The 19,567-nt window shown below is 43.0% G+C and overlaps 1 protein-coding gene across 4 annotated transcripts in view; it reads right to left on the minus strand.

Moving 5' to 3' along the window:
- Window positions 1-13,913: 13,913 nt before the first annotated feature.
- LOC119167185 (ATP-binding cassette sub-family G member 4) overlaps window positions 13,914-19,567 on the minus strand; it is a 65,742-nt gene continuing 60,088 nt past the window's right edge. For all 4 annotated transcript variants that reach the window (XM_075866961.1, XM_075866962.1, XM_075866963.1 and 1 more), the window contains 4 exons: window positions 19,040-19,208; window positions 18,127-18,227; window positions 17,198-17,353; window positions 13,914-15,389 (listed from right to left, as the gene is read on the minus strand). In XM_075866961.1, coding sequence (XP_075723076.1) covers window positions 15,021-15,389; window positions 17,198-17,353; window positions 18,127-18,227; window positions 19,040-19,208 — 795 coding nt within the window. In that variant the 3' untranslated portion in view covers window positions 13,914-15,020. The remainder of the gene's footprint in view (window positions 15,390-17,197; window positions 17,354-18,126; window positions 18,228-19,039; window positions 19,209-19,567) is intronic.

The raw sequence follows: 19,567 nt of genomic DNA on the forward strand, positions 1-19,567 counted from the left end.
TGTTTTTATCCCATATATTTTTTTCAAATCCATGCCACGATCTAAACGTAACTCATCACCAGTACAATGATATGGGCTTGTATCACAACTAGACGGGCACCACGGGACGCCGTACCCTGTATGCTTTTTTTTTTGGCACACGACCACTGTGTTTCTATGAAAAAATCACAGCATATCCAAGAGTGAATGCTGCTGAGTGGGGCAAAGCATCGGTTCATCCGTCCGTCCGTCCGTCTGTCTGTCAAATTTATGAAATCATCAACTATACGAAAACCACTAACGCCATCTGGTGAGCAATTCTAGAAGTGGCTACTACAACAACATAGTAGTACGAGGGACACCACCCACTCCCTAAGAAGCTTCTCCCCTGAAACTATATTGTATTCTAGTTACGCCAGAGTTAGCAGATTTTTGAAGCTCCACATAGGCCACGAAGAAATACCAACCCTGCTCCATTAAGAAACTAGCAACCCAGATGGTGATTTTTGCTTTTGTAGGACACAAATTGTACTCCTTGTACCTCCAAGCCGAGAACGGTTGGTGTGTCCGGCGACACTTCATAACGAGCTTCAAACGAGCTTTCATAATATGACAATGCTTTTTAAACAGTCGCAAGGTAGTGTGCGTTTATGAATCAACGACTCCAACAGACACAGTACGAAGAAGAAAAAAAAAACATGTTGCTTGTTTTTTCACGATACAAAAAATGACCGAGGCAATCCCGCGAAGCATTTAAGCAGAAATTTTGCCGTAACTGTGCAAATTTTCGCAGTGTGAATTTGTTTATTGTCGGGCTACAAGCTTAATCTGCAGGTTGTGGGCTTCATCTATGTTTATTTCACAATGTAAGACATTCTAAACAGTCGCTAAAATACAGCACAGGCACCAAAAATAGCCTTCGTGTAGGTAAAAATGAAAGCCTTGCTACGAGTGTTCATTTTATAGTGTTCATTGTTTCAGATCTAATATCGGTGTATAAGTGCGATTTCACCATAATACACATTAAGCCTGTGAACTTGTGTCTTTGACAGAGATAAATGACCTTTTTTTCAAACCACAATAGACTCACTCTGTGCAGCCAAAAAGGACAGAACGGGAAAAGCGTCACGCGACGACCTTCAACGTATACGCACGCTTGGCCATGGCATGCGTGGCCGCTGCAGCTAACAAAAGTATACTACTTTTAGTACGCTTACCAGTTGTGCAGGTATGGGTGACGTCCTCCTACTTTGTCCGGTCACAGTGAACGTAACGCAATCGACATCGTTCTGTGATAAAGGTCGTGATGATTGACGTAGCAGCGCCAAGAAATCAACAGAACACACATCCGCGTATTTCTACCTTATTTTGTATTATGGGGTGAAACATGGATTATTATTTTTGCTAAGACAAAAGATAACCGTCGTGCCTCGTACACTAAACGCACAATGCAATACCACTGTAAAAAAAAGAAGCAGTGTTTAATGTACGAGGCTGCATTATTCTTTGTTTTACATGAACCACTCGTTCCGTTTGCTCTGGCACGCCCATCTGCAAAGAGTTCATAATAGGTTAAAGCTGCAATTGGAGAATGACGTAAGTTGTGCACAGCAATAATCTCGAGCCCTCATTATGTCTTCAGCTGCTCTGAACGTGTAATAAGTTTAAGAAACAGAAAAAAAAACGCGAAAATTGCCTATCTCAAATCAGGATTATTACATTTTGAGGCTTCCTAATGAGGATATTATTGCTGTGGATGATCGTCGCCTGCAGCGTCCTTTGTCTTCATCATACGCATGGTGAGTTACAATTACTTACATTCCTGACTTATTAGCAGTTTGTTCTGATTGATAGCAGCAGTCTCCTTTTTGTTTTGGCAATAATATTTGATTTGTTATCAGTTCTTGAAAGTATCAGTAAAAGAAAACACGCTAAATATCCATGATTGTTGCTATATTGTTCATTCTCTCCTTACCTAGGGACCTCAGTACACATCAACCTACGATATAGGGCAGCTTTGTTAGACGTATTTCCCATTCGGCATTGCGAATCACTTCTACTTCCATGACTTCTGGTTATAGCACAAAAATTATTAATGCGTAGTAATTAGGGTTTCATTCGGCGAATTTTCTCTCATGCAGCCAGGGAAGACAGTAGCGCTAAGCTGCTTTTGCTATCAGACTTAGAAAGTGAACGAGTGTAATTGTTGAATACCTACTACTTGATGGAGCAATGACAAATAAAAGAGGGATTAAACATTAAGCTGCGTAAGAAAGATAAAAAGATACAGTTGGCATCATTTTTGTGTTTGCAGAAGTTTATCAGCGAAGCAAGACTATTAAACGTGGCATGCAACACTAGCACTTACAACCAAAATGCAAACGTGCATAATTTGTTTTTCAATCGTGGTATATGTTTATTGAATCACTGCGGTAAGCGAGGGACGTTATGGTAAGATGATATTCAGAAGTTAGATATTCTATGGACGGTTTCAAGATTACCAAAAAAAAAAAAACTTCCAGTCAATTCGTTTACCTGCTCCTAACTTCAAAACTTAAAACACGTTCTCAACTTTTTTTCAAGGGTGAAGAAAGTTTCTCTTTAGTTTTTCAGATAAAGAAAACGTGCACAAATTTAAAAGAAATTTCTCATTTTTTTATGAAGCTCAAAAGAACATTTATTTGAAAATATTTTGCCAAATAAGGGAAGGAAAGTGTATAAAAAGAAGCGGGCTTTTTTCTAAAGCTTTTTTTTTGCCCACCGATGGTGTTAAGGCACATCGGTGGATGAAACCGAATGTCATCAAGAGTCTGTGTTTGTAAACACTTAAAGGGTCTTGTCGTAGAAAGAATTACTTGGAAAGGGGTAATAGTAATTTATCCGGAAGTACGAAGAACCAACCATTACTTAGAATAACCTATAAAATGATGCCCAACTTTAAGACGGGCAAAGTATTTTTAGGCAGACATCGTCAATTGTTGAATTTAGCTTCAAGCTACTACTAGTATGGCTGAAATTTCTTATTTTATGCAACTAACTCATTGTGGTGGATCTTCACTGAGTAGACATGTGATATTGAGCCTAATATTTGTGATTCGTTGTTTAGTTTTATTTCAATTGGTCTCTTTATTTTTGTAAGTGCACTGAGCAGCATAGTAGCAACGCACGTTGAGTAAATTAAGGATCATTAAACATGAAGAAAAAATGTGTCTAATGTTTGAATAGAGTTACCCATAGCGAAGCGTCAGTGCTCATAGCAATACTTCGTTACGACTGCTTTGTATTAAGATGTGTTATTAAGGGAATTAGTTCAATATAACACTGCACTACGGCAGGTGAATGCAAGGAGACATGCTCACCTACGCAGCAAAGCCCGCTAGTTGGGAGGGGACCAGTGCAGTGGATTTACAGCCCTAACAACAATAGTACATGCCAGAAGCTTAGAAGACGACTATGTAGAGGCACACGGAGGCTCTTTAGAAGCTGCCTTGAATGTATTCGAGAATGTTTCAGTAAGTGCAACTGCTTCATTTATGTATCGGAGACCAACAATAGATGTGCTGTTTCACGACTTGTTTGCACTGTAAAAATTACTCTATAATAGTGTTACATTGCGGACACTCAGCGTTGACTTGGATTGTGAAAGAAAAAAAAAAGCATTTATTCAGCCACATTTAGTCGTTTTTCCAGCCTTCAAAAACAGCAAAAAAAAAAAAAAGATGGAGGATGCTTCAGCTTCGCCCTATATCGCAGAATATGGTAGCATGATTTCGATCCACGCACATCGTTCTCTCATTCTCTTTCCAGGCTTCTCTAGCGAGTAGACACCTCAGACACGCCGCTAGGAAACGAACGTCTGTGCGTGTAGCATTGACCGTCGGAAACTACACGAACTCATTGCTATACTGCGAGTGTTGTCGTAAAGTGCCCACTGCGCCACAATTCATTCTACTGCTTATCAGCGAAATAATTACAACGCGTTCGCAAGCCAACACACACAGCTGCACACTTTCTTGATTCTGTTGCTGATGGTGATGGCTAATCACGTTGGAGAGCTTTGCAATGGGTGGACTTTTAAATGGCTAACTCTTTGTGAAATTCACATCATGTGACGCCTCGTGGGCTCTTGCCCTTCTGCCATTCATTATAAGCCACATGCATCAAATAGTAACATTCTTTTCACTGCATGATGCCTCTATATATGTTTTTTTTTCACAAAGAAAATTTAAACAAACATGCAGCTATAAAGTAAGACGCATTTCTGCCATGAAAATAGTACAGATTGGATACGCACGTGAAGAAAATAGTTTAATTAAATTTATTCCCATCATCTTAATGTGTGACACGTTGAAACGCCGAATTTTCGTTTCAGTAAGGAATGCTTTTGGTGTTATGCACGTCTGTCAAATTCCTGTATATCGGTGCATATTCTTCGGTACCGGTAGGCCTGAGAATATGGAATACTCGTTTTGAAATGCTTTGGATGGCTGCTTTTGAAATGTAGGTACATTTGAAGGTCTGTAGGCTTTTTGTAAAAGTTTGTTGACAAGCGGTCATTTTTGACCGTGGCAGTGACGTCCAAGAAGTTAATGCTAGTTTTGGAAATTTCGTGCATGAAATTAATTGACGGGTGGCACTTGTTAAAATCCTCTATGAAGCGGAAAAGACTTCTCTCTTCGTGGTTTCATATCATAAAAATATCGTCTAAGTATCTTCTGTAGTAGAAAGGTTTCAAGGTTTCAATGGTATTTCAAGTGAAGCCATAAAGGTGCTTATATATATATATATATATATATATATATATATATATATATATATATATATATATATATATATATATATATATATATATATATGGGATATGGCACAACGGGAGCGTTGTCAACAAGGATAAATATATTTATTTCCCAACAGTTTCGGGAGGGGACCTCCCTTCATCAGGGGATGAGTTATACTGACATGAGCTTCCAAACTTCCTTGCTGCCGCGTCCCTCTCGCCTTGAAAGACGTTTGCGAGAGTGAGAGGGAACTGGAAGAAGAAAAAAAAGTAGAAAAAAGACGAAAAAAGAAAGAAAAGAAAGAAAGTAAAAAAGAGGAAGAACCACTGTCAACACTGAGAACGTCCGTCTACATCCACCTACGGTTCATATCACGTGCTGTTCAGTTCTTGGCGTGTGTCGGGCCACCCAAGATTGTCGCCGCGGTGCCGGGAGGGTCCGGGACGGCGTGCCTAAAGAAAGGGGTTTCCCCGTAATTGGTCGTTACAGGAATATATATATATATATATATATATATATATATATATATATATATATATATATATATATATATATATATATATATATATATATATATATATATATATATATATATATATATATATATATACATATTAACCTAATAAAAAATCATCACAGTGAAATTGTTGGCTAAATTTTGCTATTTATAACATCCACGCACCAGTTTCATTCTCCCTTAACGACATAGTTGAGTGATTACTGTTGATGGATAACTACGCCTCAGTTGTTGGTTTCCCTAGCAGCAAGCCAAGACCAACCACTGTCCAAAGTGGGGGGGCTCAGCCCCCCTTGGCCCCCTGGCTGATACGCCTAAGTGTATTTATTCACTATGTATTATTCACTACGTGCGTGTTCTATATGAAGTGATGATTTTATTTTGTGCTGTTTCTTTATGTTGTTTAACACCTTTTCATTTTTGGCTGATTGATTTTATTTTCGAGAGTACTTTACACAATGCCCATTAGGCCTGTAAGGGATTTCAAATAAATCTTCTTCTGCAGTTAAAACGGCAAGTAGTTGTCATCAGCATCGAAAAAATACATGCGTAGAGCAAGAAGTTCCTTAAGGCAAATTTTTTCCTGTTTATTGACAATATTTTGGTATCACCAGCAAGCCTTCGGCGCATTTCGTGGCGCTTTTGGCGATGCAGACAAAGGCTGTTTCGTTCACAGATGTGGCATATCAGAAGCGAAGCATTTGTATTTTTTAGTAATATGTATATGCCCCTTTCTGCCATGTCACCTCCACTGGAGCCCTTAGACCGATTTGCACTCGGATGCTTGACGGGCCTGACTTCATAAATCGGCGGAAGAAAATTTTATATTCAGGCAAGTGGAACAATGATAATTGGGGTTAAACTTTCCAAAACTTCGAGGTGAACATACGAGACGCCGCAGTGAATGGCTCCAGAGATTTCGACAACCTGGGGTTCTTTAGCGTGCACCTAAATCTAGGCACCCGGGCTTCAAGCAGCCGCCGCAGCAAAGATTCGACCACAGGGCCTTGAAGTCAGCACTCGAGTGTCATAACCAATAGACCAGTTTGGCGTGGCAAGTGAAATAAAGATATTTTCCCGATTTCTTTCATGTTAGAGTAACGTACCTAGTAACACGCGCAGAAGCACAGTAATCGTATTTGAGCTCTGAATTTAAATTCGAATCGACGCATTAATGTTTGACTACTGAATACCTTACGGCACCTGCAAAAATTTCACGTGGCAAAAGAAAGAAAGAAAGAGACAGCGAGAGAACGTGTAGGAAGTGTTTAATAATGTTTGATTGGACAAGGATGGGGTAGGAGGAACCTATATTCGTTTGTCCCTAGAATGACTTTGGCGACAAGTCGGGTTCGCTTTATAAAATGGCTTGGAAGACCTCGTGCCAACACTATCGTCATTCAGGTGTTGAAACATCTTAACTGTGTTTTCGACCCCTCCCCCTTTTTTTTCAGCTCCTCCAGAGGGCATAACTGCAGAGCAGTACGGTATGATGCTGTGTAAGGGACCAGTAAGAGGGTAGTGAACTGCTGCTATGGAAATTTTCATGAGAAGGACCTGACGGATTGCTGTATAGTTTCATAAAAGTGATGAAATGTTATTGCGCAGCAAAAAGAAAAGCTTTCAGATTATGTCGGCGTGCATACGCAATTCCACGAATAATAAATACTACTTGGCTGAGCGAACTTGAGAGTTCGATTTGCCACATGCCCCAACACACTCTCAAACGAAACACAACTACGATGTTTTGATGTGTAAGAGCCTCTATATTGTCACGTGGTCGGGACGTTGACGAAGGAAGCGGTTGGTTTGTGAAAGACAGAAACCGTTACTTCCGGCCGATAAACAGAAGGTCATTACAGCAATATATACTGATACCAATAGCGGCGAACAGAGCGCCGGCCGTCAATACACTAACAAGCGGGGACGCGGATCGGTGTTTGTAGATGTGCCATCACATTTTCCAGTGTTAACGCTAGCGGCCACACAAGTTTCAAAAAAGGAAGTTTTAAAATAGCGCACCGCGAGCCCTTGCGGTGCGGTCGCTGCCACTGCGCATGCGTCGTAACGCGAGTCGGCGTTCGTGGACCGCACGCAGAAAATCCGAAATCGCGTGCGGTGATGGCGGCCCGCATGTGGCCCGCAAGCGCTGGTTTCGAGGCTACGGTGTCACTGTGATCGTGCGTTGCGGTTCGGAGCAGGGAAAACGCAATTAAAAAAAAAACTCTTATGGCACCCGGTCCACCCGCAACGCCCGCAGCACTTGCAAACGGTAGTCTAAAACTCCCCAATGTTCGCACTTTGCCCGCGATTGCATCGGAAGGTTCGATTATCTCGATCGTTCTTAGTCAATCATCGTGGTCGCGCGAAGCAGCACTTAACACGTGTAATGGGACGATAACAATACTTGAAAAAAAGGTGTTGCAACATCTCCATTCGATGAACCTTCCCAAGTCTACGAATACGACTGCTCTCAAAGCAAAACCCTGCATCAGGCATGAAACAGTGACGTGAAAGAAAGAAAAAGAACTGGAGTGGAGAACGTCATGATCACGCCATGATTGAGTGCCAAGTTTTGCTGACCTTGCGTCATTATGACGCCCCAATGAGATGACGTCATCACGCGAAGTTAACTTTATGATGCGTAGAGTCTACACGACACATCGTGACAACAGACGAAATCCAACGGATACAAACAAACACTTAAAATGCGACGATTTTCCAACTTGTGTTGATGCGGGCTTTCGCGATGATCCCCAGAAAAGCCAAACACCCTTACAAAGCCCACACAGAGTCAGCAGGTATGAGTATCATGCTCGTACTTCTTCCGGTTGAGGCCCCTGTAATGCAGTAATGCCGTCTATTGCAAGAGGTTGTAGTTATTTCGGGGTCAGCGAAACGAAGGAAGCAATGAACGTAACATTCTTCCAATCCCGTGACCTTGCTATGTGGTGAAACTGGAATCATCTTTTATTTTTTGAAATACACAATCTTCATTCCATCAACCCTGAATATACAATGAGAAAAAATTGTAAAAGAAGGAAAGATGGTTTATAGTACGAGGCTGAAAGAAGAATTTGCTTAACCTGTTCAGACACGCCCACATGCAAGGAGTGCATATTAGTTTTAGGCAAATATCTTTGTGCGAGCTACAATGCACACCGTGACACCATTTGAGTCTAAATCAAGACGCCAGCTGCTGTGAACCCCTAGAAGCAAACAAGAGTAAAATAAACGGCGAAGTTGCTTATCTCCAATTCGCATTCTTACAGTTTTAATCTTCGTAATGAGGTTATTACTACAAATAATTGTTGCATGCAGAGTCCTCTGTCTCATTCACACGCATGGTGCGTTATAACGACTTACGTTTTTAACTTATTAGCAGTTGTATATAATCAAAATACCAAGTAACATTTGTTTTGTTGCGAAATCACTATATTTGGTATCAGTTCTGTAATCCGACAGTAAAATAAGAAAGCCCAAGTTATGTGTAACTTTTCCGATGTTGTTTATTGTTTGTCTATATATTGCGAATCCCTTAAGCATATGTGTACGAAACAATGCGGTTTTTCTTAGCCTATTTGCGTACGAATATCGGACATGAACGTACCCAGCGCCGCTTAAGTAGATTGGACAGCGCCGCCTAAGTAAAACGGTTCTTTAAGGGCACTCAAATCTGACCACACGGACCTACAACGTTTCCGCCTCCATCGGAAATGCAGCCGCCGCAGCAGGGATGCGATTCCGCGACCTGCGGGTCAGCAGCCGAGTACCTTAGCCACTAGATCACCACGGCGGGGCAAGAACAAGAAACAGCTCCGTAATGTGTGTTTCGTAAGTGTATATGGTGGTTTTGGCCACAGTAAATAACTGTTTCAAGTGTGGTGCACTGCCTTAATTGTTCTTCTCAATGAAAGATTCAGCTGACCCGCCATGGTGTAGGTTAGTCGCTAGGTTGCCGCGGGAAAAAGCTAGAAGACGCGTGTGTTGATTCCCGGCCACTCCAACTGCGATCCAATTGCATTGAAATGCGCAAACGCGCGTGCAGCTATAGATAAGGAGATGAAAGTGTAATACTCACTTATATGACATAGCAAGGTACTCGTTTCGGTTAGTTGGAACTCCATTGAACTGCTACATAACGCGAAGTTCGGAGACGCACGACGAGAGATTGTGGCCCACACATGCAGTAACCCGTAACTGAATCTTTAATAAAAAACACATAAAGTGTATACGTCACCCCCGCGCCCGCGCTGTTTCACATACGCAAAACTAGGACACACCAAAGTGATAAGATTCAGCTCTCAAACTCACAGTTACGTAGAATAAATAAAAAAAGTCACCGCTTTGCCGCAAAGGCGAAGCAATGAACGCGATAGCAACAAATTGGAAGATCACGCGCAGAATGGTAAGCAGATCGAAACGTGCCCCGCGTTTCTCGCGCTTAAACGACCCACGAAACGTACTTACAGGTACAGCCGAACGCGAATAAGCGTCTCAGTTGTTACTTAGCCCTGCCTGAAAAGCATGCCCTTTTCGCAAACGGAGGATGTGCAGCGATTGCAGTGACCTTTGTGCGCCCGGAACTACAACAGAATACGTACGAGACGTACGATCTTTCTCACTGCAAGTTAAGGGCGCGCGATCGAGCGTACACCTTCTTATTCTCTCCGCGGGCCTAAGTAAGCGTGAAAAATGAGAGCTGCCGCGCGCTCACTGCGCCATCTTGCTGATAATGCTGAAAACAAAATAGTTTCCCTGCCGAGATGCCCGCCAACAGTGGTAAGAGGCAGATATAAATTGCTTGCCGTTTTAACTTCTAAGGAGGTACAACACGGTTCCTCAGTGGTTAACGGCAAACGTTCACGACGCGGGGGTCCCACGTTCGATTTCAAGCGCCGGAGGCTCTTTTTCTGGATTTATTTCTTTCTTGCGTTTTCACATATATAGGTACGTATACATATACAGTGCATGACATCGCCGCCGGCGGTGAAATCCAGCCGAGAGTGCCCATATAATTGCTATCGCAATATTAAGAGTTATTACGCGGCACTATCAGGCGCTACACCTAAAAGCAAATCTTTCTTAGAGCTACGGAAGGAACGCCGAATCAATGGCTATCATGTGTGGCGATCTCTTTTAGACTATTTTTCTACGTAACTGTTAGTGCGCATGTTGTGCGCTGAATTTTACCACTTAGGGCTGTCTTGGCTTTGATAGAGGATGTGAAACTGCCCAGGTGCATCATTACGTATATATTTATGCGTTTCTTTAATAAAAATGCACTCGCAAGTTAGCGCTTGTGTGGGCCACATTTTCTTCTCTGTAGTCCCTGAAGTTTGCACTATATAGCAGTTCAATGTAGTACTCACAAATCGAAGCGCCAAAATTTAGGGCTAAGGAATGCTAACACTTTCGTTTCCAGCGCCGACAGCATGCGTCATAACGGCATAATTTTGACTCGCACGCTTACATCAGATATAGCATTTCCTTTAACGGCCAGACTGTCAATGGCATGGCGTCGTTATCACCGCAGCAACAGCTTATGACAGTTATTGCACAAAACGAAAATGATGCCGCGTCTCCATCCTTGAGTACTGTTCCCTCTAGAGAAACTCAGGAGGGCAAATTTAACCCTGTCGTGGTTTTGGCACTGAGAACGCCAATATATATTTTTTTCCAATGCGAAGTCTTTGCTTGTGAACCAAAAGAACTTTGCGCGTTTCTATCCATCTTTCTAGCTGTTACGTCTGAATGTTTTTGCGGTCGCCTGCTTTATTTCGTCTATACCAAGGATAGCCCAGGAACGTGTGATAGAATGACGAACCGGAGTCGCAGTTCACTACATGGGTCGCATTACACGCCTTTCACTAATGACACGAAACACTCTCCCGCAGTCATATGTGACCACGGAGCAAGGCAAAGAAAGCAATAAGCATTACGTCATGCAGCCAGCCTTGGCAAGGCAACCCGTTTCGAAGCCAGCCGTGTCGGCCCAACAGGTGTCCTTTTGCCGTGAGATCACGCAAGCAACGAGGCTTGCCGAGACTTCGGGGGATGGCGCCCAGTAGCTTTTAATCGAAACGCGCTTGTTCAGCGCTGACCGACCGGCTCACGCAGGAGGTTCAAAAACGGAACACCATTGATAGTATTAAAAATTAAGGAATTAACCCTTAAGCTGCGCCTTTAAGAGTTGAACGCGATAGTGAAATTTGGCCCGCAGGTCGCGGGTTCAAATCCCGGCTGCGGCGGCTGCATTTCCGATGGAGGCGGAAATGTCGTAGGCCCGTGTGCTCAGATTTGGGTGCACGTTAAAGAACCCCAGGTGATCAAAATTTCCGGAGCCCTCCACTACGGCGTCTCTCATAATCATATAGTGGTTTTGGGACGTTAAACCCCACAAATAAATCAATCAATCAATCAATCAATCAATCAATCAATCAATCAATCAATCAATCAATCAATCAATCAATCGGTGAAATTGGGCCCCTAGTGCATCCTTCAACGGCTATTTAGCCGTTGCATACTTGTTCATATGTTTTGCTGCATACATACGGACGCACACAAACATGCACACAGTAGATTGGACTAGCGAGCGCTAATATTGCCGAATGGGCTCGTTTCCGTCATGACACCTGTGGAACGAAATGCGGTAAAGGGGCCGTGAAACACTTTTTCAAGTAACCATGGGATGAATTCACTAGAAGAGCTTATTGCCTCACGAATTCAATGCCGCGAGAATTTCAAGAATCCATGCAGTGCGAGTGCAGTTATAAAGGTTTGTCACATGCTTCAATTGCATTATCTCTTCTCTGGTCTCGACGAAAGCGCTGGAAGCTAAGCAGGGAGAGGTGGCAGGGCAAAGAAAAAGAAACTACCACGCCTTGAGCTCTTTTTTTTTTAACTTCGAATGCGCGGCTTTTTCAGTGTGATTGAGCGCGCACGCGTGCACAAGTAGCGGCCTCCCGCGGCTATCTCAGTAACTTGATTTTTCAGTCACAGACGCACAGACGATTTTTCGCTAGCAACTAACAGCGCCGACGCCGGGGGCGGGTTTTCAGCGACACGAGCTCTTTAACGCTATCGCGTTAAAACCTACCGCACGCTCTCAAGTCATCATGTGTTGGGCTGACACGCTGGGGTTCACTTGTGTGACGCAGTGCTTCCTTCTTTCTTCTTCTTCCACCATGCATGCGACACATACCCATATGCACGGACCGTAGAATGCGGTTATGTGCACCACAGGTGACACCAAGATATCCGTTAAAGACTTTAACACAAAAGCGTTAAGGATTGTGGGCGCAGCATACCTTATTTCGACTGGACGACGAGACAAAAACCCGGGTGCAAAAAATAAATAAATAAAATATGGCTAGAGCAGGCATCAAACGTGGGTGTGCGTAGCAGTATAGACTACTTTATACTATACTGCACACTGCAGCTGTGCCATTGCTTTCAACTGCTTAGGAAATAATAAGGTATCATGTCGCGTAATCATCAATTGTAGTGGCAGCTTTGGCTATTTGCATTTTAAAGAATGTAACAAACATTACATGAGTCAGCAAACTATAAACTATAGACAAACAGTGTTACATCTCGGAAGAATAAGTCATTGATCAATTGTTGTATATGCGCGTCATAGCAGCGTAGAGTGTACTTTGTTTTGATAAAATTGACAACTGGTCGGCAGCGTTAGCGCTGGCATTACGCCGCACCAAATGGTACCCTTTAGGTGCCAGTGCAGTCGACGTGCTTGGTAAGTGCACTATCTACGCGCAATTATTCAACTTATACACAGGTGTCACCCCCCCTCCCGCCTTGTAACGGTTTGCTCAAACCAGAAACTGAAAGTAGCATGGGCAGCTACTCTATAACTGCTTCACATGAAATCGATTCCTAGAAGGCTTGGAATCTGAAGTAATTTTTTAAAATGCTGATCTTGCTAACACTGATAGTTTTCTGGGTAATTGACGACTTGAGATATTCATCTGGATAAGACCTCATTTTTGCTTTAACGTTCCGATGGCAGCAAGAAACAGTAAGATGCACTGTAGCAGGTAACCTTCTGTGTTCCGAGTCGTATCCCTCTCTTACCGACTGTGTATCAGCTCTTTATTGCGTCGATTTTTTTTTATGATAGTAATTTGAAGTCTGGAAGGATCCTTATTTTTTGCAGCATTTGTAGAAGCCCGCCCCACTTATGACAGGGAGGTGTTACGATGTTGAGGACGGGGAAGTGTTGGCTAGTAATGAATGAAAGACGAGAGAACAAGAGAGAGGCCACCTCCTTGGTATGACTGCCCACGCCAGCGAGCTCCTGGTCGGGACACCTCACTCCTGATTAAAAAATAAGGGTAGGTGCATAGCGGAATTGGAAGTCAAACCGAGTACCCTTCGCGTGGTAGGCTCATAAACTACCCACTTGAATGCCGCTGCTCAATTAAACATCAGAGGAACGCCACTTCACTGCTCTAGGGAAGAGGGTTGCATTCCTGAGGCGAACTGTTCTTCAAGGTCAAAGTAATGTATACGTATTGTAAACAATACGGTGTTATAATGTGAATGGCTAGATGAGTTAGCGGTCAATGTCCAACAAGCATACTGGCGCCCACAAATGAGCATGAGACGGACCACAAAAGAACGCTTCGTCCTTGTCAAGTTTTATGTCATCATCAGCGCATGTAATTAAATGTATACCCGGTGATTACAAAAAAAGGCACAATGTCACTTGTGCGATGGCATACGTGACGCTTACGAGGGTGAGAAACACGCAATGCGACTCGGGCGAAGGTCACCTGTGACAAGCTATTGGCAATGAAAGCTATGACCGAAGATAAGACTCTAGAAAGTATGTAACTATAAGGCAGAATGATTGGACAGCACAGATACAGCGGTGCATGCTACTCTTATCTGACGCGCGATAGCTTTGTCGCGACTAACGCAAAAATAATTTTGTTCGATGGCTTGTTTGTTCTTGCTTTATGAAGCCCACATGTCATGTGATCCATGTTTGCACAGTCCTTTGTTTCGTGCTCACGTTCCAGCGTTTTGTTTATCAGGAGCTGCGGGGAGGCACGTGTGCTCGATTCTTAGTATTTTCATGCATCAAAACAAAGCACAATGTTAAAAAAAAAAGCAAGCCATACGTACTCCCCCGAGTGCAGTAGGCTAAACGGATGATCGTACCAGCGATCAAAGTCTCACATTGTCTGACGCGTTGTTCATGACACCACTGGCGATGACGTACGGCGTACCGAAACCGCGTCACTCAGGCACACACACAAGCAAATCTCCCATACTCATATTGGGTTCGTGCAAAGACCACTGATCCCATACAGCAAGTTGAGACACATCCAAGAAACATGAGCTTCGTGTCACCGGGGCACTACAGCACTGCCCTGAAGCTCGCTCGTACCCATTGGAAATGGTTGGGTAGCTGCACGGCACCGGGAATTGAACCTCGTATCTCCAGAGCTGAATGCTGATGTCCAAGCTTTTCGCCGCCACTTTGGTCAAACGCAAGGTTCTTCGACGAAGGGCTGCCATTGTGTTTGCAGGTCCACAATAGGGACCTACATCGGCTGCATGACGAAGTCGACCAGTGAAGTAGGGTTAGACGTCGCTCACGCCCGATGCATTTCAAAAGTTGTTCAAGTTAAACTTTCTCTCGTTGGGCGTTTGTCCACATGACACCTCATGTTTGTCTCATTTGCACCATATTCCTTCTGTTAAAATTTTGAAGGTTCTCATCGATTTAAAAAAGTTCTCTTCACCCTCATTCTGAGTGCGACGTATGTTGCCACGTTGAACATGACCACAAAACCGATCAGTGCACCTGCACACACTTCCACACTAACTTCGTTCAGACCCAAGAAGTTCACGAACTCTGACGGTTCCGTGAAGAGGCATGGAACTGAGCCGTCCTTCTCCTCGCCGCACTCAAGTTCAGGCCTGTCGTATCCGTACACGCTCAGGACGCACCCTTCGTACGCGTAGCGAACGAAGGACACGTAGGATATCCAGTGGAGGTAGTGCGGCATCGCCTTCAGCGTCACCACGAACCCGCTGAACAGGAGCATAGGAATGGCCACGGCTGGTGCCAGGAATATCGCCACCTGGAAAACAGAACAGGACCATAGCTTCTGGAACAGATGAGTTATCAAGCTTCCCTGCACTTGGGCGCTTTGAGAGGCGTCGCTCCCAGTGATCAAAACAGATACACATAATCTGGATATGTCGGGGCCTACAATTGGAACGTCCCCGTCTCCTATTGGTATAGGTGGTCATCGCTACAGTGTAACGACCATCTATGACCACATGATGCATGATAACAGATTCCACGAGACACTGGTTCGAATAATACACGACACTGGACTCATGGCCCGCATCTAGTACACATACGTACAAATTATCATACCCTAAAGATAAGCCCTATCGTCATAAAGAAAAATAAATGAAAAATTAGTGAACATGGTGTGTCACAGTAGCCGACGTTTCGACAGGTGGTGGTGTCTTTTTCGGGGCAGTTACCGCTTCAAAGAAGACAAGATTGCTCGTCAAAACGCCGACTTCTGTGGCACGCCGTTCATAACTTACTAATCTGTTGAAGCTCTTGGTTTAATAATAATAATAATAATAATAATAATAATAATAATAATAATAATAATAATAATAATAATAATAATAATAATAATAATACATCATCTGCGGTTTAACATCCCAAAACCACGATGTGATTATGAGAGACACCGTAGTAGAGGACTCCGGGCATTTCGCACGCCTGGATTTGTTTAACATGCAACAGTATCTAAGCACACGGGCCTTAAACATTTTCACCTCCATCGAAAATGCAGCTGCCGCAGCCGGGATTTGATCCCGCCCCATTTGGCTTAAGCTTTTACTTCCTTCTGAACTTCGGGCTTTATTTAAAGGAAAACGCATGTAATACCAAAAGAGCATGGCGCCACGGTCAAGATGACAGGAAAAGAAGAAAATACGTGCCGTGCATCATATCGTATACCGAGTTTCTACCATAATATCTACGATGCCTGTAGATCCGAAATTGCTTCCGCTCCCCCTCATTGGTTTCACTGCTGCATCCATGCAGCCCCAATATTCCGTTGAGAGTGGCCGGAGTGCTTGGAAATCGGCATCTGATGGGTGTCTAATATTGGCCGAAATTCGGGGCTTTACTTGCTGGTTCCTTCTGAGGAACTGCATGGTAGTGTACCGGAACCACTTTTTATTTTCATTTTCATTTATGATTTCGTTAACTGTATCACACAACTAGCTTATTTACAGACCGCTACATATTGTATCGCGGGGTAGTTTGTCGAGAGGATCAGGAACTTCCAAATACTAACCTTCATTACACAAGATATTGACAGCGCGCAAAACGAACAAAGCACAAGGTATGGGACACGAGTAAGCGCTGTGACTCATTCATTCGCTGTTGAGACCACGGATGACGAGGATATTTAATATCTACAGTAATTGCAACAAACGCGGCTGCAAAACGTTCCTTGCGATAGCTAATTAGTGGTATGGAATTTTTAAACAAGAAAGGACCATCAGTGATGAGTTCCAAGTGGTTCTGCAAGAACAGCACGAAGAATTTTCACCAAGTTCCTCGCAGTGCGTCGATTACTTTGTCCTTTAATTAGGTTTGTGTGACTTAAAAAAACAAAACATTTTTTTTAGACACAAGCTTGCAAAACCAGGTCATCAATTTCTCTTTCAATAGAAGTTTTATGAAATCTGTATTTTCCTCTCTAGCAACTGCAACAAGTTAAGAGCTTTCCTTCCGTAGTTAGTAGATGTGTGTTCAAGAGACGTATGCGAACACGCTATCTTTTCATTCTGATCGTCCTGAATTCACTTCGCTATGTACCGCCTGCAGATATGCCGGCTTCTTCCCTCTCACCTGCATGCTTGCGAAGGCACCGATGAACATGCCCAGGGAATGGGCGACTAGGGTGAGCAGGATTGACAGGAAAGAGAACATGACGAAGCGGCTCATCTCCGGAGGCTGTGACGTCATCCAGTATACGATGGCCACAAATACTGTTGGGTAGGCGACCTGCAAGGAACCGCCCAAGTAGAAGCGTTTCTACACCACGCATGTAACAATGACAGCTTCTAAATGTGCAGTCTGCAACTATGGCTGTAACATGCTATTCATAATAAAGACACAAGGTTGAGCTCCTACAGTGGAATGCTTCGTAGGATATGGTAAGGTATACACACATGGTTACAAGAAAAGAAAATTAGATAGCATTCGTTCTGTGCATTTGACTTCCCTAGTGTTCTGTCCGACGCGCCTAACTTATGACATAGAAACAAACCATCCTGAGTAGCGCAACTAAATCGGACCCACAGGAAGAAACAGACAAGCACAGGCGCCTGTGCGCGTCTGTTTCTTCCTGTGTGTCATGCTTAATCTATGTTATGCTAACTTAGCTTATGCTAACCTTTTTAACCTTGCTTATGTTAAACCTAGCTTATGTACCACTCTGGGCAGCAATCACATGTAGCATTTGGGTGAATTCACTCCAGCGCCATGCAATGAAAACAGCGTGAAACATTACGGGCGACCATAAGTTTGTCTTAGAAGGCTCGTACCTTCTTGGAAAGCCCATTACCTGAAGCGTGTTGCCCGAAGCCCACATGTCACTAATGGTACTATTTTATGACTGACTCTCGAATAGCATCAAATGGGGATGAATAAATTTAACCCATTTATTTAGATTAAACATCGAGTGCTTTAACATAGCGAAAGTAATTGATTGATTAATATGTGGGGTTTAAGGTTAGCGAAAGTAATTAAATAAGCAAAAAAATAAAGAAGCAAACCTGGAAAGGTAATTCGACGATGGTCTTGGAGAGGTAGTAGGCTTTTAACGTGTACCACGAGTTGTTCCGTTCCCGCGTGAACACAGCGGCTTCCAGAGGATCTGCATGTATATATATGATCAGATGCCGGAAACATCGTGCAGTTTTACCAACTATACATGAGGGGATGAATTTTAAAAGGATTTCTTTTGAATTGGTCGACAGGATATCTACGCAAAATGCAATGTCGCATCCTAAAGACACCGGCAACTCAATCCAACTGTTTCTGCTAAGTTTACTGATCAGTTACGCTAGGAACAATTTAGTATACAATATCAAAACAGTATGATGGCATGGCGAGTCTCTGTGGCATAAATATTCGCAGTAGAACGAGGCACAAGTTACAAAAGCTTGATGGTTTAACAGTGCTGAGAAGTGCGATTCACTCCGAAAAGCTGCCAACATCATTACATATTGAGCAAAATTAAAATAAAAGCTTCTTCATATTTCTCTCCTTCCATAGAGAGAACATCTTTACAATAAAAAAAAGGGAAGACATTCTGTAATAGACGTTAACGATTTGATCGTCCCTACTGACCCTTTGACTTGCCTAACTGTACCCCCCAAAAAGTAACTCCAGTATGTTAGCACCTTCCTGCAGGCGCTGCCTTCTTTCCAGTTCTTGAAGGGGCATTTCAAGTCACGAAATAGAACCTATCATATATAATAATGCGGTGGAAATTAACCAAATAAGTGTAAATGTGGGGACTCGTTGCTTTTTTTTGTTAGACACAATATTCTCATTAATACTCTTGAAATAATGGGTATTTAATACAACCAATATGCAGGAAAGAAGGTTGACTTCTTCAAGGAACTTGAATGCGACGTTTACGCCTCAACGGTTCTATATTTCATTCACAAACGGAATGCTCACAGTTGAGGACTACTGGCATCATGCCGGTAAAGGTGAGGAAGATGGCGCAGAAGAAGACCAGGGTGGCGTTGTTGAAGAAGCTGTCTGCTCGGCCGCCGATGTCGTAGTAGAGAAGGCCCATACACACACCAACCAGCAGGTTTGTGGCCAACCGTAGGTGGAACACCATCTGGAATTAATGTACTTATGGTTTATTGATGTTCCATTACTTTTTCTTGTATTAATTAGATCAATGACGTTTTGAACTCTTCATTTAGTTACGCCTTCATCTGTATGTACGTCCTTCGGAGTTCTATGTTACAAGTAATTCATCACTTGCTAAAAAGTAATTTTTCTTCTATATCTTGATAAAATTGATTACTGCTTGGAAACTACAACATCCGGGGCAATTCAATAACAATTTCTTGCAATCATCACCGATAATCAATTACTTTTTTTAAAATGAAGTTGTAACCTGTTTTCTAGAGAAGCTCTCACCCGAAAAATACGCGACTGCTTTAGGGACCACCAGTACTGTGAATCGGGGGG

The sequence above is a fragment of the Rhipicephalus microplus genome, chromosome 6 (assembly GCF_043290135.1).
Source record: "Rhipicephalus microplus isolate Deutch F79 chromosome 6, USDA_Rmic, whole genome shotgun sequence".
Classification (NCBI taxonomy): Eukaryota; Metazoa; Arthropoda; class Arachnida; order Ixodida; family Ixodidae; genus Rhipicephalus; species Rhipicephalus microplus.